Here is an 18,305-nt window from a genome sequence, read left to right as displayed (position 1 = left end):
GGGTATAAATCCAGGTTTTACAAAGCTTTATTTTTTTCCATAATTTTTCTCCCAAATATTTAGTGCCCTTGCAGTACTGGAAGATCCTGGAGTTTGAATCTAGAAAGAAGTACAAATGCAGTTTACGGCCCAGCCAAGTGCTAGAAGAAAGCCTTCTGTTGACTCTGACGACCCTTATGGTTGGCTTTTACAGCTGGCCAGACACACTATGGAGGACATAGCTCGAGACACAGTCCCTTCTCTCAGGTTCCACCACGAAGGCTCTTGTGAGCTCAGAGGAAGGTTCCAGATCCAGTTTCCAACAGACAACAGCCTCACCTCCGATGATCTATTCCAACAGCATCTGTGACCCTGCTAAACCCCTGCTCTCTGGAAAAACAAAAAGCAAAGCAATTTCAGCAAATGGGAAAGGGCAGACCCCACTCTATAGGAAGCCTGCACTCGTAAATGCCTCTCTCCAAGGTACCATCCCATCACAGGCACTTGAGCCCTCCTCAGTGTCTTCACTAGGGACGTGAAGCTATTTCTACCCAGTTGTCGGAACAGTAAGGGAACTGATTCTAAGCACTGATGGCTCCCCAACAGTGAGCCAATGTTAATTAATGTGAATGTTGCCAGGAATCCTCAGGCCCCTCACTCTCAAATAAAATGGACAGCCCTTCTTTGTAGACACCAGTGCCTTGGAAGTTAACCCTGAGATCCCTGGCACCATTTGTCCTTTGTCAAAGGAATAATGCAGAGTAACTTTCCCCTGCATTCAAGGTGTACCCTTCAAATCCTGTCTCAATGAGTAATAAACAGATGATTAGCATCCCCTTGAGTTGAGTGAATGAGCGTCTCCTGTTTCAAGTCCACACAGCCCAACTCACTTCAAAAGAGCCTCCAGCTCTCGCTTCACCCTGCCCACCACAGGCGGTCCGTGGTAGGTGAGGGCCGTGTACAGCTGCACCAGGGAAGCCCCTGCCTGGATCTTCTCCAGCGCGTCCTGCCCACTGCTGACACCGCCAACCCCAATTATGGGAATTCTGCCTGCAGAGAAGCACATGGCAATGCTGTGAAGAAGGATATAAGAACCAGCACCTTGGCTTGGCCTCAGCCCTCCAACCCCCAAATGAACACAGCACAATGATCCCCATCACAACCCTGGAGTCCAAGCCACACACAAAGCTGAAGACAGAGACCCCAGCCTTGCCTTGGGTGAGCGCATACATCTCCCGGATGGTCTGAGTTGATAAATCCCGGAGGGGTTTCCCACTCAGCCCTCCCATTTCGGAGCGCAGGGCACCCTGGAGGCCGGCAGGCCGACTCACTGTGGTGTTCGTGACAATCAATCCATCGACGCCCAACTGCCAAGCAAGAGAAAGGGCCTTTGAGTCACAGTGTGGAAGGACTCAGAGAAGCATCCGCACCTACGGCCCCTCAGATGCAGAGCTATACCAGGCCCCTACATGCATCTCACATGAGTATCAGAATGAACCCTGGTGTGACAACAGCAGCTCTCTATATAGATGCCCACAGTGTTCTACTAGGACAGAAATTAATCCTGAGAACAGCCTACTTGTCTTGTCCAAAGGCCTGAGGTAGTAAGTGGTAGAACCAGGATTTGAACCCATGACTGCCAACTCAGTCTGTTTCTACACCCTCCTATGACATAGAGGCCTGGTCAGAGAGAGGCTGGAGAGAGAGAACACTCTAGTCCCAACTGTGACTGGCCAGGAACGTGAGCACAAACAGCCTTCCAGCCCTTGCTCGGTGAAGATGAGTAAAGAGAAGTAAGAGGCATGAATAAAGACCAATCAGACATTTGCTCTACTACAGGATGTGCTGCATCATGAGACTCCACACCAGCCTCAGTGTCACAGAGAGGAACTCACTAGGTCAAATGGCCTCTAGAGACAGTGAGAGCCCCCTGTTCGTCCCCCACGACCCCCAGGCTGGGCTCACTCGCACCTCTCTCACCACACTGGCAATATCCTCCTTGTCCTGGGCTGTGAGGTCAGGGGCAATCTTCACCAGCACTGCCGGCCTATGCTCTCCCTTCAAGGCGTCTCTCTCCTGTAGCACCTGGAGTGACACATGGCCAGTGATGGGGACCCTAGACCACAGCCTGAAGGGACAACCTTGCACCATAGCCAAAGGTCAGTGTATTCACACAAGCTATCAAACAGAACGTGAGCAATTTCTCCTTTAAAGCAAACCCAACCCTCAGTTACGCGAGTGACCCCATCAAGATGGCTCAGAGTCAATTCTTCTGAACCAAGAGATCTCAAGGCATTAGCACTGGCTAATATCTTAAGGTATTTTTAGACTTTAGAATAAAACAAAAATAAGGAAATACTGTCACAAGTGCTGCATGATTCAGAGCCCTTCAACTCGTCCACTATGCTAGGTGGCAGGTCAGAGTGAAATTGAGAGGGGCCTGGTGTTTGGGGGCTTAAAAACCACACCAGGCATGTGTGTGTGCCCCAAATCCCAGGAGAATGGAGGACAAGGGATTGTGGGGTGGCCACAATCACACCCGGGGGTGATTTCTCACTTTCCCTATGAATTAGCAGCAGGTAACTGAACACTTCATGACTACTGCATATAATCCATGCTGTGACAGGATTAGAGGGTGCCCTAGGAGGGTACAGCGAGGGGTGTTTACCAGTCCAGGTGTTAAGGACACTGAAGCTATGTCCTGGAGAATGAACAGGAGTAAGGCAGGCTAGTGGAACAGGGCACGGAGATGTAATTGCCCACCTTGGTCAGCAGGTGGCGCAGTGTGGCCTTCCCCTGAAGGCTCCGCAGCCCAGCTGTGTTGGGACTGGACACGTTCACTACCAGGTAGTCAGCCAAGGGGCCCAGGACTCGAACCCCTTCTACGTAGTCTGCAGCAGCATCCACCGAAGTCTTATTCTTGCCCAGGTTTATTCCCAGTGGCAGCCCATCTGTAAACAGTGCCAGTCAAGGTTGTGTCCCCACCTGCCAGGAGGCTGTCCTTGACTACCCAACCCTCTAGCAGTCCTGAAGGTCTCCTGCCACCAACCTGCACTCCGACACCAGCTGACCAACGTGTGAGCCACTGCACACGCTGCTGCTGCTGGCCAGACACAGTTCCCCTCTGGGGCAACTGCAAGGGTGTTTCACTGCATTTTGCCCCTTTATTTCCAAATTTTAGTGGAAATTGGAGAAATTCAGAGTGCAAATGCTAGCAAAAAACAAAAGTAGGTCTCAAAAATATAATAAAACTAAAAATAGGAGGGACCAGCAGTTGGCATAATGGCTATGTCATTGGATTCCCATGTAGTAGACTGCAGTTTGAGTCCTGGACCCGGTGGCTTAAACTCACACTGGATGTGTGTATGTGCATGCCCAAGATCCCGAGAGGAGGATGGAGGAGAAGGGATTGTGGCGTGCCCATCTCCCCAAAGGGTGATTTCTTGCTTTCTGTCTCTCTGTGTCTATTTTTCTGGAGAGGACATGCGCCCTATAGCAAAAACCTCTCAAAACAACAACAACAAAAACTAAAGACAGAAGCCAATCACCATGTCAGAAGGTACACCTTTAATCTCAAGAGATGCTTGTTGGTCTTGGGCCGAGTGGCTGGATGTACAGTTAGTGAAGTAAAAGCAACATTAAAGATGTATAAAATACCTTGGGGCCAGCAGGTAGATATGGTGGTTAGGACACTGGACTCCCACATGGCCAACCACAGTTCAAGCCCCGGACTCAGAGGCTTGAAAATCCCACAGGCACATGTGTTTGTGCCCAAAATCTCAGGAGAATTGAGGAGAAAGGTTTGTGGCATGGCCATCCGCCCTGGGGATGACTTTTCATTTTCCCTCTCTCTGTCTCTCTCTGGTGAGCACACACATCTTATGGCAAAAACCTAAAAAAAATAAAATAAAGGACAATTTTCTTAATTACGATGTTTAAAAATGTAGAAGTCTGATGATGTAATCACTTATATGTGGTCACTTCTATACTTAGCATGACTGTACAACTCAGTACTCCTAGCTCAGCCCTGGCTGCTCCTGTGGTCTGGCCCCAATTACCAATGCCCTCCCCTTTCTCAAATGTGAAAAGTGAAGCAGCAATCAAACAGCCTCTCCGAAGGTCACCTTCAACATGCAGATTGTTTCCAAAACATGCCATGAAGAATATTTTCCTAAATGTTAATATGAGTTATCACTGAGTGTGGAGAACTATGAGTAACTTTTTTTTTTTTTTTTTTAGGTTTTTGCCATATGATGTGTGCACTCGCTGAAGCGACAGAGAGAGGGAAAGTGAGAGATTATCTACGAGGAGGGATGGCCACCCTGCCATCCCTTCTCCTCTATTCTCCTCCTGGGATTTTGGGCACACACATGAGCCTGGTATGCTTTTCCAAGCCATCAGGTCTGGGACTTGAACCACAATCGGCCATGTGGGAATCCAGCACTTTAACCACCACACCACCTGCTGGCCTCATAACTTCCGTTTCTTCTCTGTCTCTGTATTTACTAACTCTGGTATAATTAATACACATCACTTATATAAAGGACAGAAGGACAACAAAGCAGAGAGTATGAAGGTGGCGCTCAAGTCCCACTCAGCATCTTAACCACCCCTGTGGCCTCAATGGGCCTCTCTGCTAACTTCCAAGCTTCCCTAGTTAGGGCAGAACACAGGTTTATATAATGAGGCAGAAACAGATGAGTCTTTGCAGACAGTTTATGTGACCTTCAGTTAAAACCCTGCGGGCTGCACTGGAACAAGGAAACATCTAAGAGGAGCCCCAAGTCCTCAGGGTTTTTCTCTACTGCACAGTCACGTTTTTTCACAGCATTTCTCTCCGTTCCCTTCTGGTGAGGAGAGGAAGCCCGAACGCACATCCTCTGTACCTTCTGTGAGCCTCGTCTGCTGCTGCTGCCTGGCCCGCAGTCTGCGTTCCACCACCGACAGCCCGTGGCTGTTAAACCCGTACCTGGAGCACACCGGGAGGGGTGAAGTTAGGGACAAAACACCTGGGGACAGTGCCCTCTTCCCCCCGCCCCCACTGCCCCCATCTACTTATGACTTCTAGAAACAGAAGAGGAAAAGATCAGAGTCAGTTTCTAGACCTCCAAGGTCTGAACATCCCTGGGACTCCTAGAGAACTTGCTAGAACACCACCAAGCACAGAGGAACGTTTACAGCCAGAAAACAAGCTGCTCCGCCAAGCAGTGCTGGAAACAGCCCAGACTGGTCAGCAGGAGCTGCCGCAGCCCTGCCCAGACGCTGCCACCTCCTCCTTAGCAGTCCCACCCCAGCCAAGCCACTCTCTGGTAACAGCATAAGGTGTTAAACTGATGTCATGAAACGTACTTTCCGGGTTAGTGTGAGGACATGCGCCTGGCACATACCAGATGTTCAACAGGGTTCCCTCCAAAAGACAGGAAAAAAGTCCACTCTGTGTGAGAGAAACCCCGAGGCAGATCTCACACCCAAGAGCCCAGCTGAGTAGGGGCGTCCCTTATTCACCAGCAGCAGCTCACCTACCTGTTGATGACAGCTTGGTCCTCCGGGAGGCGGAAGACCCTGGGCCTGGGATTTCCTTCCTGAGGTTTCGGGGTCACACTTCCTATCTCCACAAAGCCAAAGCCCATCTTATAAAGTCCATCCACAGCTTCACCATGCTTGTCAAATCCTGCAGCGATTCCTACTGGGTTTCGGAATGTATGGCCCAGAACTCTCACTTCCTGGGAAAAGAAGAGAGTCAGAGGGACACAAGGGACACAAGTCTATCCCACTGTCCTCAAAGTGCGATTCCAGCACACGGACATCAGAATCACCTGGGAGCTTGTTCAGCATCAGATTCCAGGGCCCATTCCAGGACTACGGGATCAAAACCTCGGGGCCAGCTGAGAAAAGGAGCGCCAAGGGTGCGCATGCTCTCCAGGTAATTCCAATGCCAGCTAGACTTTGTAAACCACGGACTATAGTAACTCCAAGGTTGGGGAGAAAAAGTGTTCCACTGTGGTGGAACGAGAGAGGGCACTGCCTTCCAGTCATAGCTAAGACTCGTACCTGCTTGTCTACTGATAATATATCCTTGGTGGAAGAGGGCAGCCTATTGGAGTCAGCCCCTACAAAGTGCTACTCTAAAATCACAGTGTCAAGCAGCAAAATCCTTTAATCAGTTATAAGTCAGCCCAGCTGTGTCCCTCCTCAGCCACGCTGATAAGTGCCCCAGCAAGACCCAGACTCCCATGGGGGAGCTACAGCAAGGAAGGTGCTCAGCGACAGGTGGATGAGGGAGAGAGCCACCATGTTCACAGCTAGTATTGCCACCTGGGCTCCACCTCCTGGTGGATCAGTGACGGTATTGGATTCTCAGGGGAGTGCGGACCCTATTGTTGCATGATTGTGTCATCGTATATTGCAATGTGGTACAGTAGTGGAAATGGGGCACATGGTGACATGGTGGATGTGGTGCAACTGGGTTATCCTGGGACCAGCTCTCCAACCCCCAGCCCGTCTGTGAAGGCATTGTCTTCCACTAGGCCAGTCCATGTGCCAGGAAGGTTGGGGACTGCTGTTCTAACCCACAGCACCTTCTAGTGTTTATCTGACGGCAAACAGATAAAATGGCAAACAACAATTGGACAGAGACAAGGAGTTTAAGGTCAAAGGGGAATGGTAGGGACCATCTGGTAGCATAGTGGTTAAGGCAGCTGGACCCCACACAACCAACTGCAAGGACCAAGTTCTGAACCAGGAAGCTTGAAAAAACATGTGTGTTGGGACCAGCCAGTGGATGGCATAATAGTTATGTCACTGGACTCTCATGTAGTCAACCGCAGCCGGGTCCCAGACCCGGCGACTTAAATTCATGCCAGGTGCGTGTGTGTGTGTGTGCCCAAAATCCCAAGAGGAGATTGGAAGAGAAGGGACTGCAGCATGGCCAACCCTCCCAGGGGGGTGATTCTCACTTTCTGTCTCTCTGGGTTTCCAGTGAGCACATGCAAAATCTCTCAAAAAAAAAAAAAAAAAAAAGTGCATAAAGTCCAAAATTCCAAGAGGGGAATGGAGGAGGAAGGATTGCAGTGTGGCCATCCCTCCAGGAGGGTGCTTTCTGACTTCCTCAGTCTCTCCAGTGGAGTGTACATGCCCCATAGAAAAACTGAAGAGGGGAAGAAAAAGGGGAACTATAGAGAAGGGCCCCTCGGTGACTCTGCCCCAAGGAGCTCCAGAGGCTGCTGGGTTTTGTGCCCTTGTCCAAGGCAATCTGATGTCCCCCTTTGGTAAGTTTCTTGAAGGAAAGTGCTGTGGCTTATAAAGCGTACATTTTCTATGAGGACATGGCTCCTTCTATTTTGTTCGCTGCAGTAATCCCAGGACACAGTAAGTCACGTGGTGGGGCCCATGTGCTGACGGTACGGCTGAATGAGGAAGGGACAGGTGTTTGCATGCCCGCCTCACAGGGCCCAACTAGACACACCTGCATCATGTTAGCTGTCTGATGACAGCAGTCACTGAGCAGAGGGGGGATTCGGCAGTGAGGAGAGTGGCTCAGGAGATAGATGCCAGAGCCAGACTCAATGGTTAGAGTCCTGGTTCTGCCATTTCCTACCTGTGCCTTTGAGCAAGTCACCTAACTACTCTGTGCCTCAGTTTCCTGATCGATAGACAAGGATGATGGTAGAATCTGCTCGTGAAGTACTTGTGAGGATTAAATGAAAGCACTGCTTAATAAGTCCCACATAAAGTATATATAATGATTGTTATTATGTAATTATATGATACATAACAAAAATAATCATTATTCTCAGGTTCCCAATGCTAACCTGGGACTCTGGTTTTCTATTTCTGCCTTACAGTGCTTGAGAGACAGAGACAGGGAAAGTGAAAAATCACACCCCCCTCCCCCCAAGGAGAGGGTGGCCACATAGCAATCACTTCTCCATTCTCCTCCTGGGATTTTGGGCAGGTATGCACATGGGCCTGGCATGAGTTTGAAGCCACCAGGTCCAGGATTTTAAACACAGTTGGCAATATGGGAGTCCAGTGATGAAACCACTACACCATCTGCTGGTCCCAGAACTTTGGTTTTCAAGAGGATCAGTGCCAGCTAAGAAATTTCAGGGGACTTCGACTCTCACCCTTGTCTCTAATGAACAAGGTGGGGTGTTCCAGGAGCACCTACCAGCATGTCTGAGTCTTGAAATGTGGCACGAGGAATGAGGCCCAGGGAGGTGATGCGAACAGCCAGTCTGTGGGCAGACTCTGGGTCCAGCAGCCGCTGCAGTGCCGGCATCAAGTGAGCAGTGTAGAAATGTTCATCCCCTGAGGCAGCCAGATAGGAGGCAAAGAGAAGTCCTCCACCCCCCAGGATGATTGCAGCATCCTGGGCCCGCTTCTGGAAAAAGAGAACTTATGAGGGGGCCCCTAGCAGGCTAGCTGCAGCACCCCCATGAGCCCTTTATACCTGTACACACGGACAATGCAATGACATGTCCCAGGAGGTGATGTTCACCCTCTGCTGATACTGGTCTCCTTCAAAGCTATTCTGTCTCACACTGCCCCCTGCTGTGAGCGGCTGCATCCTCACTCCTGCTACAGACATTCCTCTGGCCCTGAAGATTTCCCTGAGCACTCTAGGCCAGAGGTTTCCAAGAGAGGCAGGACTGTCCCCTGACACACTAGGGGCATCTTCAATGGCTCCAGTGATGGAGTAATGCTAATAAGATTTATTAGGCCACAATGGATGAAGTCAAACATCCCTCTCAGCTTAAGACCACATCCCATATGACTGTTGAATATCCTGCTTACGTTCATGTAGATAAAAAAAATCTGGTGAACCAGCAGTTAGCGTAATGGCTATGTCGCTGGACTCCCACGTAGTCGACCATGGTTCGCGTCCCAGACCCGGTGGCTTAAAACTCACGCCGGGCACGTGTGCGTGCGTGCCCAGGATGCCGAGAGGAGATTGGAGGAGAAGGGATTGCGGCGTGACCGTCCTCTCTGGGGGGTGATTTCTCGCTTTCTGTCTCTCTGTCTCTTGCCCTATAGCGAAAAAAAACCCCCCACCGTTGGCGAAAAAAATCTCTCCAAAAAAAAAAAAAAAATCTGTTCATACTATCCAAACCAAAAGCCAAACTATGTTTTACCACAGAAACACAAACTCTCCCACATGCTTTTCATATGCACTGGCTTTCCCAGGAATACAATTACCTTGTGAATTGAGGGACAACTGTACTGTTTTACACAGAACATTACCAAGAATTGTTGACCTCTTCAGAAACACCATAAAGAATGACATAGTGCATTGCCTAGAGTTTGGCCCATGCATTCACATTTCTTTTTAGTTTTTTTTTTGTTGTTGTTGTTTTTGTTTGTTTGTTTTGCTATAGGGCACGTGTACTGCTGGAGATGGGTAGAAAGCAAGAAATCACCCCCCAGGGGATGGCCACAACACAATCACTTGTCCTCCATTCTCCTCTCGGGATTTTAGGCATGCACTTACACGTTCCCAGAGTGATTTCAAGTTGCCAGGTCTGGGACTCGGGTGTGGGACTCAAACCACCATCGACCACATGGGAGTTCAGTGCCTATACTATGCCACCTATTGGCCCTGCATTCACATTTCTAAGAGGCTCAAACACTCAATTATCTTATTTATCTATGTGAGGCATGTCCCAAAATGTACATATTGAATACATGTTATTATAAATTATTTTAATTTCTCTTTATTCTAGTTAGGACATTATGCTGACTTTTCAAAATTATACATAAAAATATATATTCCATGTTAGGATAATAAAGCAAGTTGTAACATATAAAAAAGCTTCAGGTCTTATTGAGTGGAAAACTTCTAAGATCAAAAGTGGTTCATAATGCTTTTTCTCTAATTATCACTGCCAGATGCTGTCGATCACTTATACATTTTCAATCACTCATCAGCTGAGCAATCAGAGGTGGGCAAGAGATTTGGTCCCTACTTTTGAGGAGTATGCAATCTAATGAAAAGACAGAAATCAATGATCATGTGACTATGGAACCACTGGAAAGGCCCAATCTAATCTCAGAGGTAAGGAAAGGCTTTCTTTTTTCTTTTTTTTTACTCATTATCCTGGCATTGACTTTTAAAAAAAAATTTACTTCATTCACTGTACATCATTACAGTATACAAAATAAGATTTTCCAAGGAAAGACTTTGATGGATGAGACTTAAGGCTGATATTCAAAGGATAAATAGGTGTATGTAACAGGAGGCAGTAGGGGGAAGAAAAGGCTCTCAGTTACAGAAAAGAATGAGAAGCACTCAAGGAGTAGAGGGAGGGGAGAGTTAGGAAATGAGTGAAGGAAAGCATGGCTTAAAATGAAGAAAGACTAGAGAAAGGCCTTGGGCAGAATAAAGATTTAGATTTTGTTCTTACACAAGGTGAAGTGATAAGGTTTGCCTTTAAGGATCCCTCCAAGTTATTAATGTAATGCAGATCAAGGACTCTTCAGAGTCTCCACCGGGGATTGCAAGAACGCCCTGAAGTCAATCAACATTTGAGCATCTACCACAGAGCGGGCCCTGGGAATAAACTAAGACCCATCACTTAGAGCCCGAGCCCTATCAAAAACTCATCTACGAGCGGTAGGACCTCGTCCTATCCTAACTTCATTCCTCTGGATCCTGCACATAATGCTAGGCGATCATATTTACCAGTGCCCCACGCCAGGCTCCATAAAAATATGACCCTGTGCTCCCACGCTCAGATCAGCACCCACCTGACACACACCTGGCCAAAGACACGTGTAATTGCATGGGCACCTGCAGGGGCTCCCAGAGACAAACGCGTGCCCCAAAGGGGACCACACCCGGCCCGGGCTCACTCTGCACTCTCCCCTCTCTTCGGTCGCCCCTGCTCTCTTCCTAGCCATCCCAAACCCCATTTGCTGGACTCACTTTCAGCTGTCTCCACGCCATGCTCCTTCCGCCACTGGGCCCACCCCTGTATCCCATTGGAGGAGATGACGACGCCCCCGCCTCCATCTCCGCCACTGAAGCTGCCAACCAGCCAATACCCGGGCAGGAGGGTGGGGCGGGCGTCTCCGTGGCGGGTCGACCATGCTCCACCCCCAAGGTTCTGATTGGGCATTTGTACACTTGCGCATTCGGATGGCCACGCCCCTCTCACTTTTCCGCAAGGTCTAGGTGGTTTTTTTCTTCGTATTGCAGCAGGCAGGGCAGCTGCTGGAGCTCCGCAGTTCTCGGACTGGGCGGTTGCTCAGACCTCTTTCAGTGCTCGCTGGGAACCAGGCGAGGGCCAAGGTAGCGTCCTGGTTAAGGCATTGAGTGCTGCCTGGCCAGCTGTGTAGTTTCAGTCCTGGGTCTTGAAAAATACGCTGCATGGCTGTGTGTGTGTGTCTCCCCGTGTCTGACCCCTTGGTCAAAATCCGGAGAGGGAAAATAGAGAAGGAATTGCGGGTGACTATCCCTCCTATGGAGTGATTTCTTACTTTTTCTTTCTCTCCCTCCTCCCCAGCCCAGCACACTCGTGCTGTAGCGAATTTTTTTTTAAGAATAATTTTTTGTTTAATTTTACTCATTGTCATTTTTATTTATTTATTTTTTTTTTAATTTATTTTTTTTTTTTTTGGAGAGGTTTTCGCTATAGGGTGCGTGCACTAGCCAGACAGACAGAGAGAGACAGAGAGACGGAAAGCGAGAAATCACCCTCCAGGGGGGATGATCACGCCGCAATCTCTTCTCTCGGGATCTTGGGCAACGCATGCACACGCGCCCTGCGTGTTTTAAGCCACCGGGTCCAGGACGCGAACCGTGGTCGACTACGTGGGAGTCCAGCAACATAGCCATTACTGTAACTGCTGGTTCCCTTATTTTTATTTTTTTGTAGTTGACCGGAGAGAGAAGGAAAGCGAGAAAACAAGCTGCCAGGTCCGGGACGTCAGCCATGTGGGAGTCCAGCTGTCTGACACCTGCCGGCCCCGCTGTAGCGAATTTTAAAAAATGTATTTTACAGTGTATATACATAGCAAGAGATTATGTTGTAGACCATAAGTATATATTATTTTTTAAGAGGTTTTTGCTATAGGGCACGTGTGCTCGCGACACAGAGAGAGAGAGAGACAGAGAGACACAAAGCGAGAAATCACCCTCGGGGGGGATGGCCATGCTGCAGTCCCTTCTCCTCCATTCTTCTTGGACATGCACGCACATGCCCCCGGCGTGAGTTTTAAGCCACCGGGTACTGGACGCAAACCGCGGTTGACTACGTGGGAGTCCAGTGACATAGCCATTACGCTAACTGCTAGTCCCTCTATTATTTTGTTAAAAGGCAATAAATTTTACTTCTTTGAATTTGAAGATGAACATAAAACTTGAACTTTAAAGTTCATTGGGGTATTTTTTTTCCCAAATTTTAAAAGAAAAAAATATTTACTTTGCTGTCTTGTCAGGGATGGAGAGACAGAGGGGAAAGCACCCTTCAGTGGGGCATGGTCATGGCAGCAATCTTTCTTGCATTTCCACATTGTGGGAATTGGGCTTACTGTGCACAGCGCTCAGCATGTTTTTTCAAGCTGCCAGGACTGAGATTTGGACCTTTTTGGCTGTGTGGGATTTGGCTCTCTTAACCACTAAACTATCAGACCATCCCAATAAAATGTTTTTTGGGGGTTTTATTTTTAAAGATTTATTTATTTATTTTACTTAATTTTATTTGTTACTATTTATTTTTTATTTTACCACAGAGAGATAGAGAAAGGAAAAATGAGAAAGCAAGCTACTAGGTCTGGGATTCGAAGTGCGGCAGCAATGTTGGCCATCCAGCATCCCCACCACCATGCCACCTGCCAGCCCCATGTGTTTTCTTTTAAGCCCCTGAAAGTTTTGTGGACCCTGGCAGATGTGTTTGTAATGCCCAGTGGGGTAGGTGACTCTAATTATATCTTGACATTCTGTGCAACAGACATAGGAATTTTTTTTTTTAAATACTCTTCCTAATAAAGACCTTGAGTGTATACCTTTGTCAGTGTGGGGTATCGCATGCTGACCTAGTATGCACGTCCCAGTCCTGAGCTATTTAGTGCCCACCAAGTCTCAACACCATTAATCCTAGTTATTGTTTGGAGACTGCATCCATTATGTTGATGATGGCCAGTTAATATTTTTCCTGTCTTGGGGCCAGCAGGTGGCATGGTGGTTAAGAGCGTAGGACTCCCACATGGCCAAGGACGGTTTGAATCCTGGACCTGGCAGCTTGCTTTCTCACTTTCCATCTCCCTCCCATTCTGTCTCTATCTGGTTACATTAAAATAAAATAAAGTTGAATAGAATAATTCTTATTTTTTATTTCCCTTTCTGTTACACCAGCTGAAATAGCTGGCTTATTGTCATAGCAGAAAGTAGAGCTGAAAAGGAAGGAAGTTCGAAACTTTTCAACTCAAACCATTTTTAAGTTTCATCAATTATATGATATCAATATGGATATCAGACTGGTACAAATGAATAGACCTACGGACACGTAAGAGGCAGATTCCACTGATAATTTACGTGCTAGGTATCTAAAATTCTACACATGATAGAGATCACTGAATTATTTTTTTTTTTTTTAGTTTTTACTGGAGGGCTCATGTGTTCACCAGAGAGAGGGGGTTTTTTGAAAGAGAAATCACTCCCAGAGGGGATGACCGTGCTGAAATACCTTCTTCATTTTCTTGAAATTTAGCGTATACACACACACACCAGCATGATTTTCAAGCTGCCAGGTCTGGGACTAGAACCATAGGCAGGTGGGACCCAGCCACCTTAACCTCCATGTCACCTGCTACCCCCAAATAATTGGAAATATTTATGAGGCTAAAACTCATGCTTATCAGAGTGTCTTCCTTTTATACTTAATGAAATAAGTTAATTCAGCATAATGTATTTGGTCAACATAGTTATACCCACACTGGACAAAAAGTGATAGGTTGATAGGTCCATTCTGATTATACTCTCACCAGTTTTTTGATCATGGTTTTCAAGTCAGGGACTCGAATTGAGCAGTCTGCCATGTGGGATCCAGTACCTTAACTACCACTGGCTAGCTCTAAGGTATCTTTTTTATCTGTCTAAATATGAATATCCTGCCTATGTATGTCCAACTCATATGCTGAAAATAATTTCTAATCTGAACTGTCATAGTGAAACTGTCCCTCTATGAAGGCTCTTTTCACTGTCTTTGTTAAATATTATGTCTTTTCCATGTTTAGATTCTTTCAAGATAGTGATCATACTATATCCTTTATTTAATTACCACATTGTTTTTCAAACTGAAGAGTATTAAGTAAGGTCTTTAAAATGTCCATGGAGGGGACCAGTAGTTGGCATAATGACTATGTCGCTGGACTGCCATGTAGTCGACCTTGGTTGGAGTCCCGAACCTGGTGGCTTAAACTCACGCTGGGTGCATGTGTGTCCATGCCCAGGATCCTTAGAGGAGAAGGGATTGTGGTGTGGCCATTCCCCCTGGGGGGTCATTTCTCACTTTCTGTCTCTCTGTCTCTCTCTGTCTTTCTGGTGAGTGCACGCACCTTATAGCAAAAACTTCTCCAAAAAAAAAAGTTTTTAAGAAGTCCATGGAAAATTCATATTATGAAAAAAATAAAACTGTATTTCTCATTTTAAAAAGAAGAATTATTTAATTTTATGTGTTGTTATTATGTTCTAATTTGACCAGAGAGAGACAGAGAAAAGGAAAGTGAGAAAGCAAGGCACCAGGTCTGGGGCTCAAACTGTGGTCAGCCATCTGGGAGTCCAGTGTTCCAACCACCACACCACCTGCCAGCCCCTCAAAATTCTTTTTCATCAAAAAAACTTGTACTGTATTCTATTTTTCCACAAAATTTTTGAAGTTTGGAGTTTGTACTTTTGAGAAAGTTTCATTTTAGTGTCCACTTACATAACTATTTAAAAAAGTAATAGAAGCATCAATTGGAGCATTCAAATAACCACCTTCACCTTGAAAGCCGCCAAGTGATTTCAGTGCCATCATGCATACATTTGTATGTACTGATGACCATTTCTTGGCACCAGGAGAGGGAACTAGCTATAACATGTAAGTGATGGATATGCAGCAGGTGAAGACCAAACTGCGTGCTGTCTGAACAAATGTTTGTCCACAAGTCAAATGAACAAAAATGGACAGAAAAAAACCCTTTCCTGCAGCACAGAATACCGTGCGTGCCAAATTCAAAGGAATTTGCGTAGGCATAGTCCAGAACTGTGTTTATCTGCTATTCAGCTTAGCAAAATTTGGATTTCCTTAGTTTTCTGTTCTATTTGTATTTCATTTGTATTTATTTTTTAACCAAATATTTTTTTTATTGTGTAAGAGCTTTAGGATAGTATTTATGCCCAGTTTCATTTGCCAGTATTTAAGAGACTGAATATAGTCATTTAAATCAATCCCAGGGTAGCAGATACATTGAATGGACAAGTCTAGGGAGCTAATGGACAACATGAATAGTATAGGTAATAAAATTGTACTGTGTATGCGATTCATGCTGACTGAGTGTATTTCAGCTGTTCTTGCCCTCACCCCAGGCACGGGTAGCTATATGAGACGATGAAATGGCCCTTTGATTCACTATAGTAACCTTCTTTCTTGCTGTGCACTATTTTGTATACCCTAAATATACGTAAGAAATTTTACTTTTTTAAATCAAAACTCAAATTTTATTTTTTAGGTCAATTAAAATTTTATTTTTTAATATCAAATAAGTCTGCAAGAATGGTCTTTACAAAGAAATACATTTGAGGCCAACAGGTGGCATGGTGGTTTTAGCGCTGGATCCCTCATGGGCCAACTACATGGTTCAAGTGGTGGACCCAGTGGGTTAAAAAACACATTAGCTGCGTGTGTTTGCATGCCCAAAATCTGAGAGGAGAATGGCGGAGAAGGGATTGTGGTGTAGCCATTTCCTCTGGGAGGTAATTTTCTTTCTCTCTCTGTCTCTGGTATGTGCATACACCCAATAGCACACATATAAAAAAGTACATTTATCAATTTTTAGCAATAGCAACTTAGATATTAATCATCCTTGGGGCCAGCAGATGGCATGGTGGCTAAGGCTACTGGACTCCCACATGACCAACCACAGTTCAAGTCCCAGACCAGGCAGCTTGCTTTCTCACTTTCTCTCTCACTCTCTCAATCTGCTCAAATTAAAATAAATAAAGTTAAATAAAATAATTCTTTTAAAAAAATCATCCTCTACTGGGAACCAGCAGTTGGCATAATGGCTATGTTGCTGGATTCCCATGTAGTTGACTGTGGTTCGAGTCAGAGACCTGGTAGCTTAAACTCATGCTGGGCACATGTGCGTGTATACCCAAGATCCCAAGAGGAGAATGGAGGAAAAAGGATTGCAGTGTGGCGATCCCCCCTGGGGGATGATTTCTCACTTTCTGTCTCTCTGTCTCTCTCTCTTTCTGGCAAGAGCATGAGCCACGTGCCCTATTGCAAAAACCTCTCCACAAAAAAATAAAAATAAAAAAATCATCCTCTACCCCCTTACAGTTTCATCTTAGCTCTGTAGTAGACTTTTATTTGCCAAATGCATATACAGGGGTGTAGACACAGGTGGTGGTGCCTCAGCTGTAACAGGCCCATTGCTTTATTGAACTCTGCTATTTGCTTTCAGCTTATCATCTGCGCCCTCAAAACAGTCTTTTGTTTCCTTGGCAAATGATTCCCAATTCATAACAGAATAATACGAATAAATAAGACGAACCTGCTAAGATACATATTTAAAGGACCAGTCAGCTGTTGAGTCCCCATACTTTTTCTTGCTCACAGTTCCCAGAGAAAATGCTCTCCAAAGGAAGAACCTGGCTTTGGTTGTACCTCATAGCAGGTATCATTCTAGGAAGAGAGCTATCAATAAATAGCCCAGAGCTACATGGGCAAAAGAGTTGTTATCAGCTGAACAGATTTCACTGCAGCTTTGAGGAAGCACAACGTTACTGTTTTGCCCAGGGAGGACACCTTGCTTACCCTTGGAACCCGGAGGTTCAAGGTCTCATCTGGAACTCTCTAAAAAAAGGGGAGAAGTGGTGGATTGGGCAGAACTTACCGCCATCAAAACATCATGAAGGAGATCACCCAGGTAAAGGTCTGGGGTCTAATGTCTTTGAAAGACATTTCCTTGTGTTTTATTCTGGAACAGGAGAAAAAGTAATTTTAATCTTTTGTCTGCAGAAAAGTCAGTCACTTTATCCCCATCATTCTTCTGACATAGTTCCGTTTTATAACTCATCTGTGTAACAAAGGTGATGAAATTTTTCTCAGCCTATCTGAAGTTAATTTACCTAATATTTTACTAAAAATGTTGAGCAAGATTCTAAAAAACAAAACTTTTTGTGGTTACTATTTTTTTTTCCTGGTAAACATCTCTTTGTTATTTTCGGCTCCAAGTTTCCTAATGTAGAAACTAAGAAAAATAATTATCTACATTTGTCACTCTTACATAATATTTTTATAATTATGCACCATAATCTTACAGTTTCACAGGAAAATCTAAGATATTATTGTGTCATCTTCATCATCATTAAGGCCTAGGTAAATTAGAACACATATGGGCTGGCTCCATGGTGCAGCGTTTAAGCCCTGTACATCGGGAGCTGGTCCACTTAGCCAACTGCAGTATGAATCTCAATCCCAGCGGTTGAATCCAAGACTTGGCAATTTGAAAAACACACATGAATGCATGTGTATGTGGGCCCCAAATCCCGACAGGATGAAGAAATAGAGGAAAAAGAATTGTAGTGTACTCAGATCCCTTTGGGGGGTACTTTTTCTCTCGCACATGCCCTCTGACAATTAAAAAGAAAAAAGAACACGTAATATTAAAAAAAGACAATCTATAATGTGTGGAGGAGAATCTATATTCACCTATTGGAAGCCAGCCAAATTTGTTTTTCATATTTACTTTTCAAATATGTCTGACTTTTGGATATGAGGCTCATCGAGGTGTGATCTCTTAAGCAAATGTTGCAGCCACAACACCTGCCAGCTGTACCTACATGTCTAGAGACTCCAATCAGTTCTCGCCAAAGGAGGACGCGTGCTCACAGGGGCACTATTTCATTTGCCAGTCTGGTAAGTGGTGAGCTGCATGCTGCCAAAGACCTAAAATTTTCAAACCAATTCTAAATAAGGAGTGCGTATGAGAGTATTAGTTAAGCAGTCTGTGAACAACGGACCATGGGGCGGATTTAGCCATTTTGATTCTCATAGTGTTGACTAGAAGGAGAAACTATTCGTTTGGAGTCACTTCCTTCTGCATCCCACTCTGAGAGC

General features: G+C 45.8%; 2 protein-coding genes across 4 annotated transcripts in view; one reads left to right on the top strand and one right to left on the bottom strand.

Annotated features, from left to right (window-relative positions):
- Positions 1-9: 9 nt before the first annotated feature.
- Positions 10-10,952, bottom strand: DHODH (dihydroorotate dehydrogenase (quinone)). Of its 3 annotated transcripts, XM_006152686.2 has the most exons (9): positions 10,904-10,952; positions 8,150-8,362; positions 5,503-5,702; positions 4,866-4,948; positions 2,743-2,930; positions 1,951-2,064; positions 1,193-1,346; positions 870-1,029; positions 10-369 (listed from the first exon to the last, which is right to left on the bottom strand). In XM_006152686.2, the coding sequence occupies exons 1-9, from the start codon at positions 10,922-10,924 to the stop codon at positions 315-317; spliced, it is 1,188 nt and encodes a 395-aa protein (XP_006152748.1). In that variant the 5' UTR covers positions 10,925-10,952; the 3' UTR covers positions 10-314. The 3 variants fall into 3 exon arrangements, with proteins under 3 accessions (XP_006152748.1, XP_014444905.1, XP_027629328.1); XM_014589419.1 differs by lacking the exon at positions 8,150-8,362 and having other exon boundaries at positions 10,904-10,929; XM_027773527.1 differs by lacking the exons at positions 10-369; positions 10,904-10,952 and adding an exon at positions 8,432-8,733 and having other exon boundaries at positions 892-1,029; positions 1,311-1,346.
- Positions 10,953-16,814: 5,862 nt separating this feature from the next.
- Positions 16,815-18,305, top strand: part of PKD1L3 (polycystin 1 like 3, transient receptor potential channel interacting) — a 79,545-nt gene continuing 78,054 nt past the window's right edge. Inside the window, 1 exon segment of the mRNA XM_027773456.1 lies at positions 16,815-17,112. Coding sequence (XP_027629257.1) covers positions 16,815-17,112 — 298 coding nt within the window.

The sequence above is a fragment of the Tupaia chinensis genome, unplaced genomic scaffold (genome assembly GCF_000334495.1).
Source record: "Tupaia chinensis unplaced genomic scaffold, TupChi_1.0 Scaffold000355_1, whole genome shotgun sequence".
In the NCBI taxonomy this organism is placed as follows: Eukaryota; Metazoa; Chordata; class Mammalia; order Scandentia; family Tupaiidae; genus Tupaia; species Tupaia belangeri.
Note: the sequence above shows the minus strand (reverse complement) of the source record. Positions and strands in the feature narration are given on the sequence as shown.

Excerpts from the sequence above, each read along its gene's own strand:
- DHODH (XM_006152686.2), bottom strand. The coding sequence starts at position 10,924 with ATGGCGTGGAGACAGCTGAAA. Across the intron at positions 5,703-8,149 it reads TTCAAGACTCAGACATGCTG|GAAGTGAGAGTTCTGGGCCA; the intron begins GTAGGTGCTCCT and ends TTCTTTTCCCAG. Across the intron at positions 370-869 it reads GAGCTGGAGGCTCTTTTGAA|AGAGCAGGGGTTTAGCAGGG; the intron begins GTGAGTTGGGCT and ends TTGTTTTTCCAG.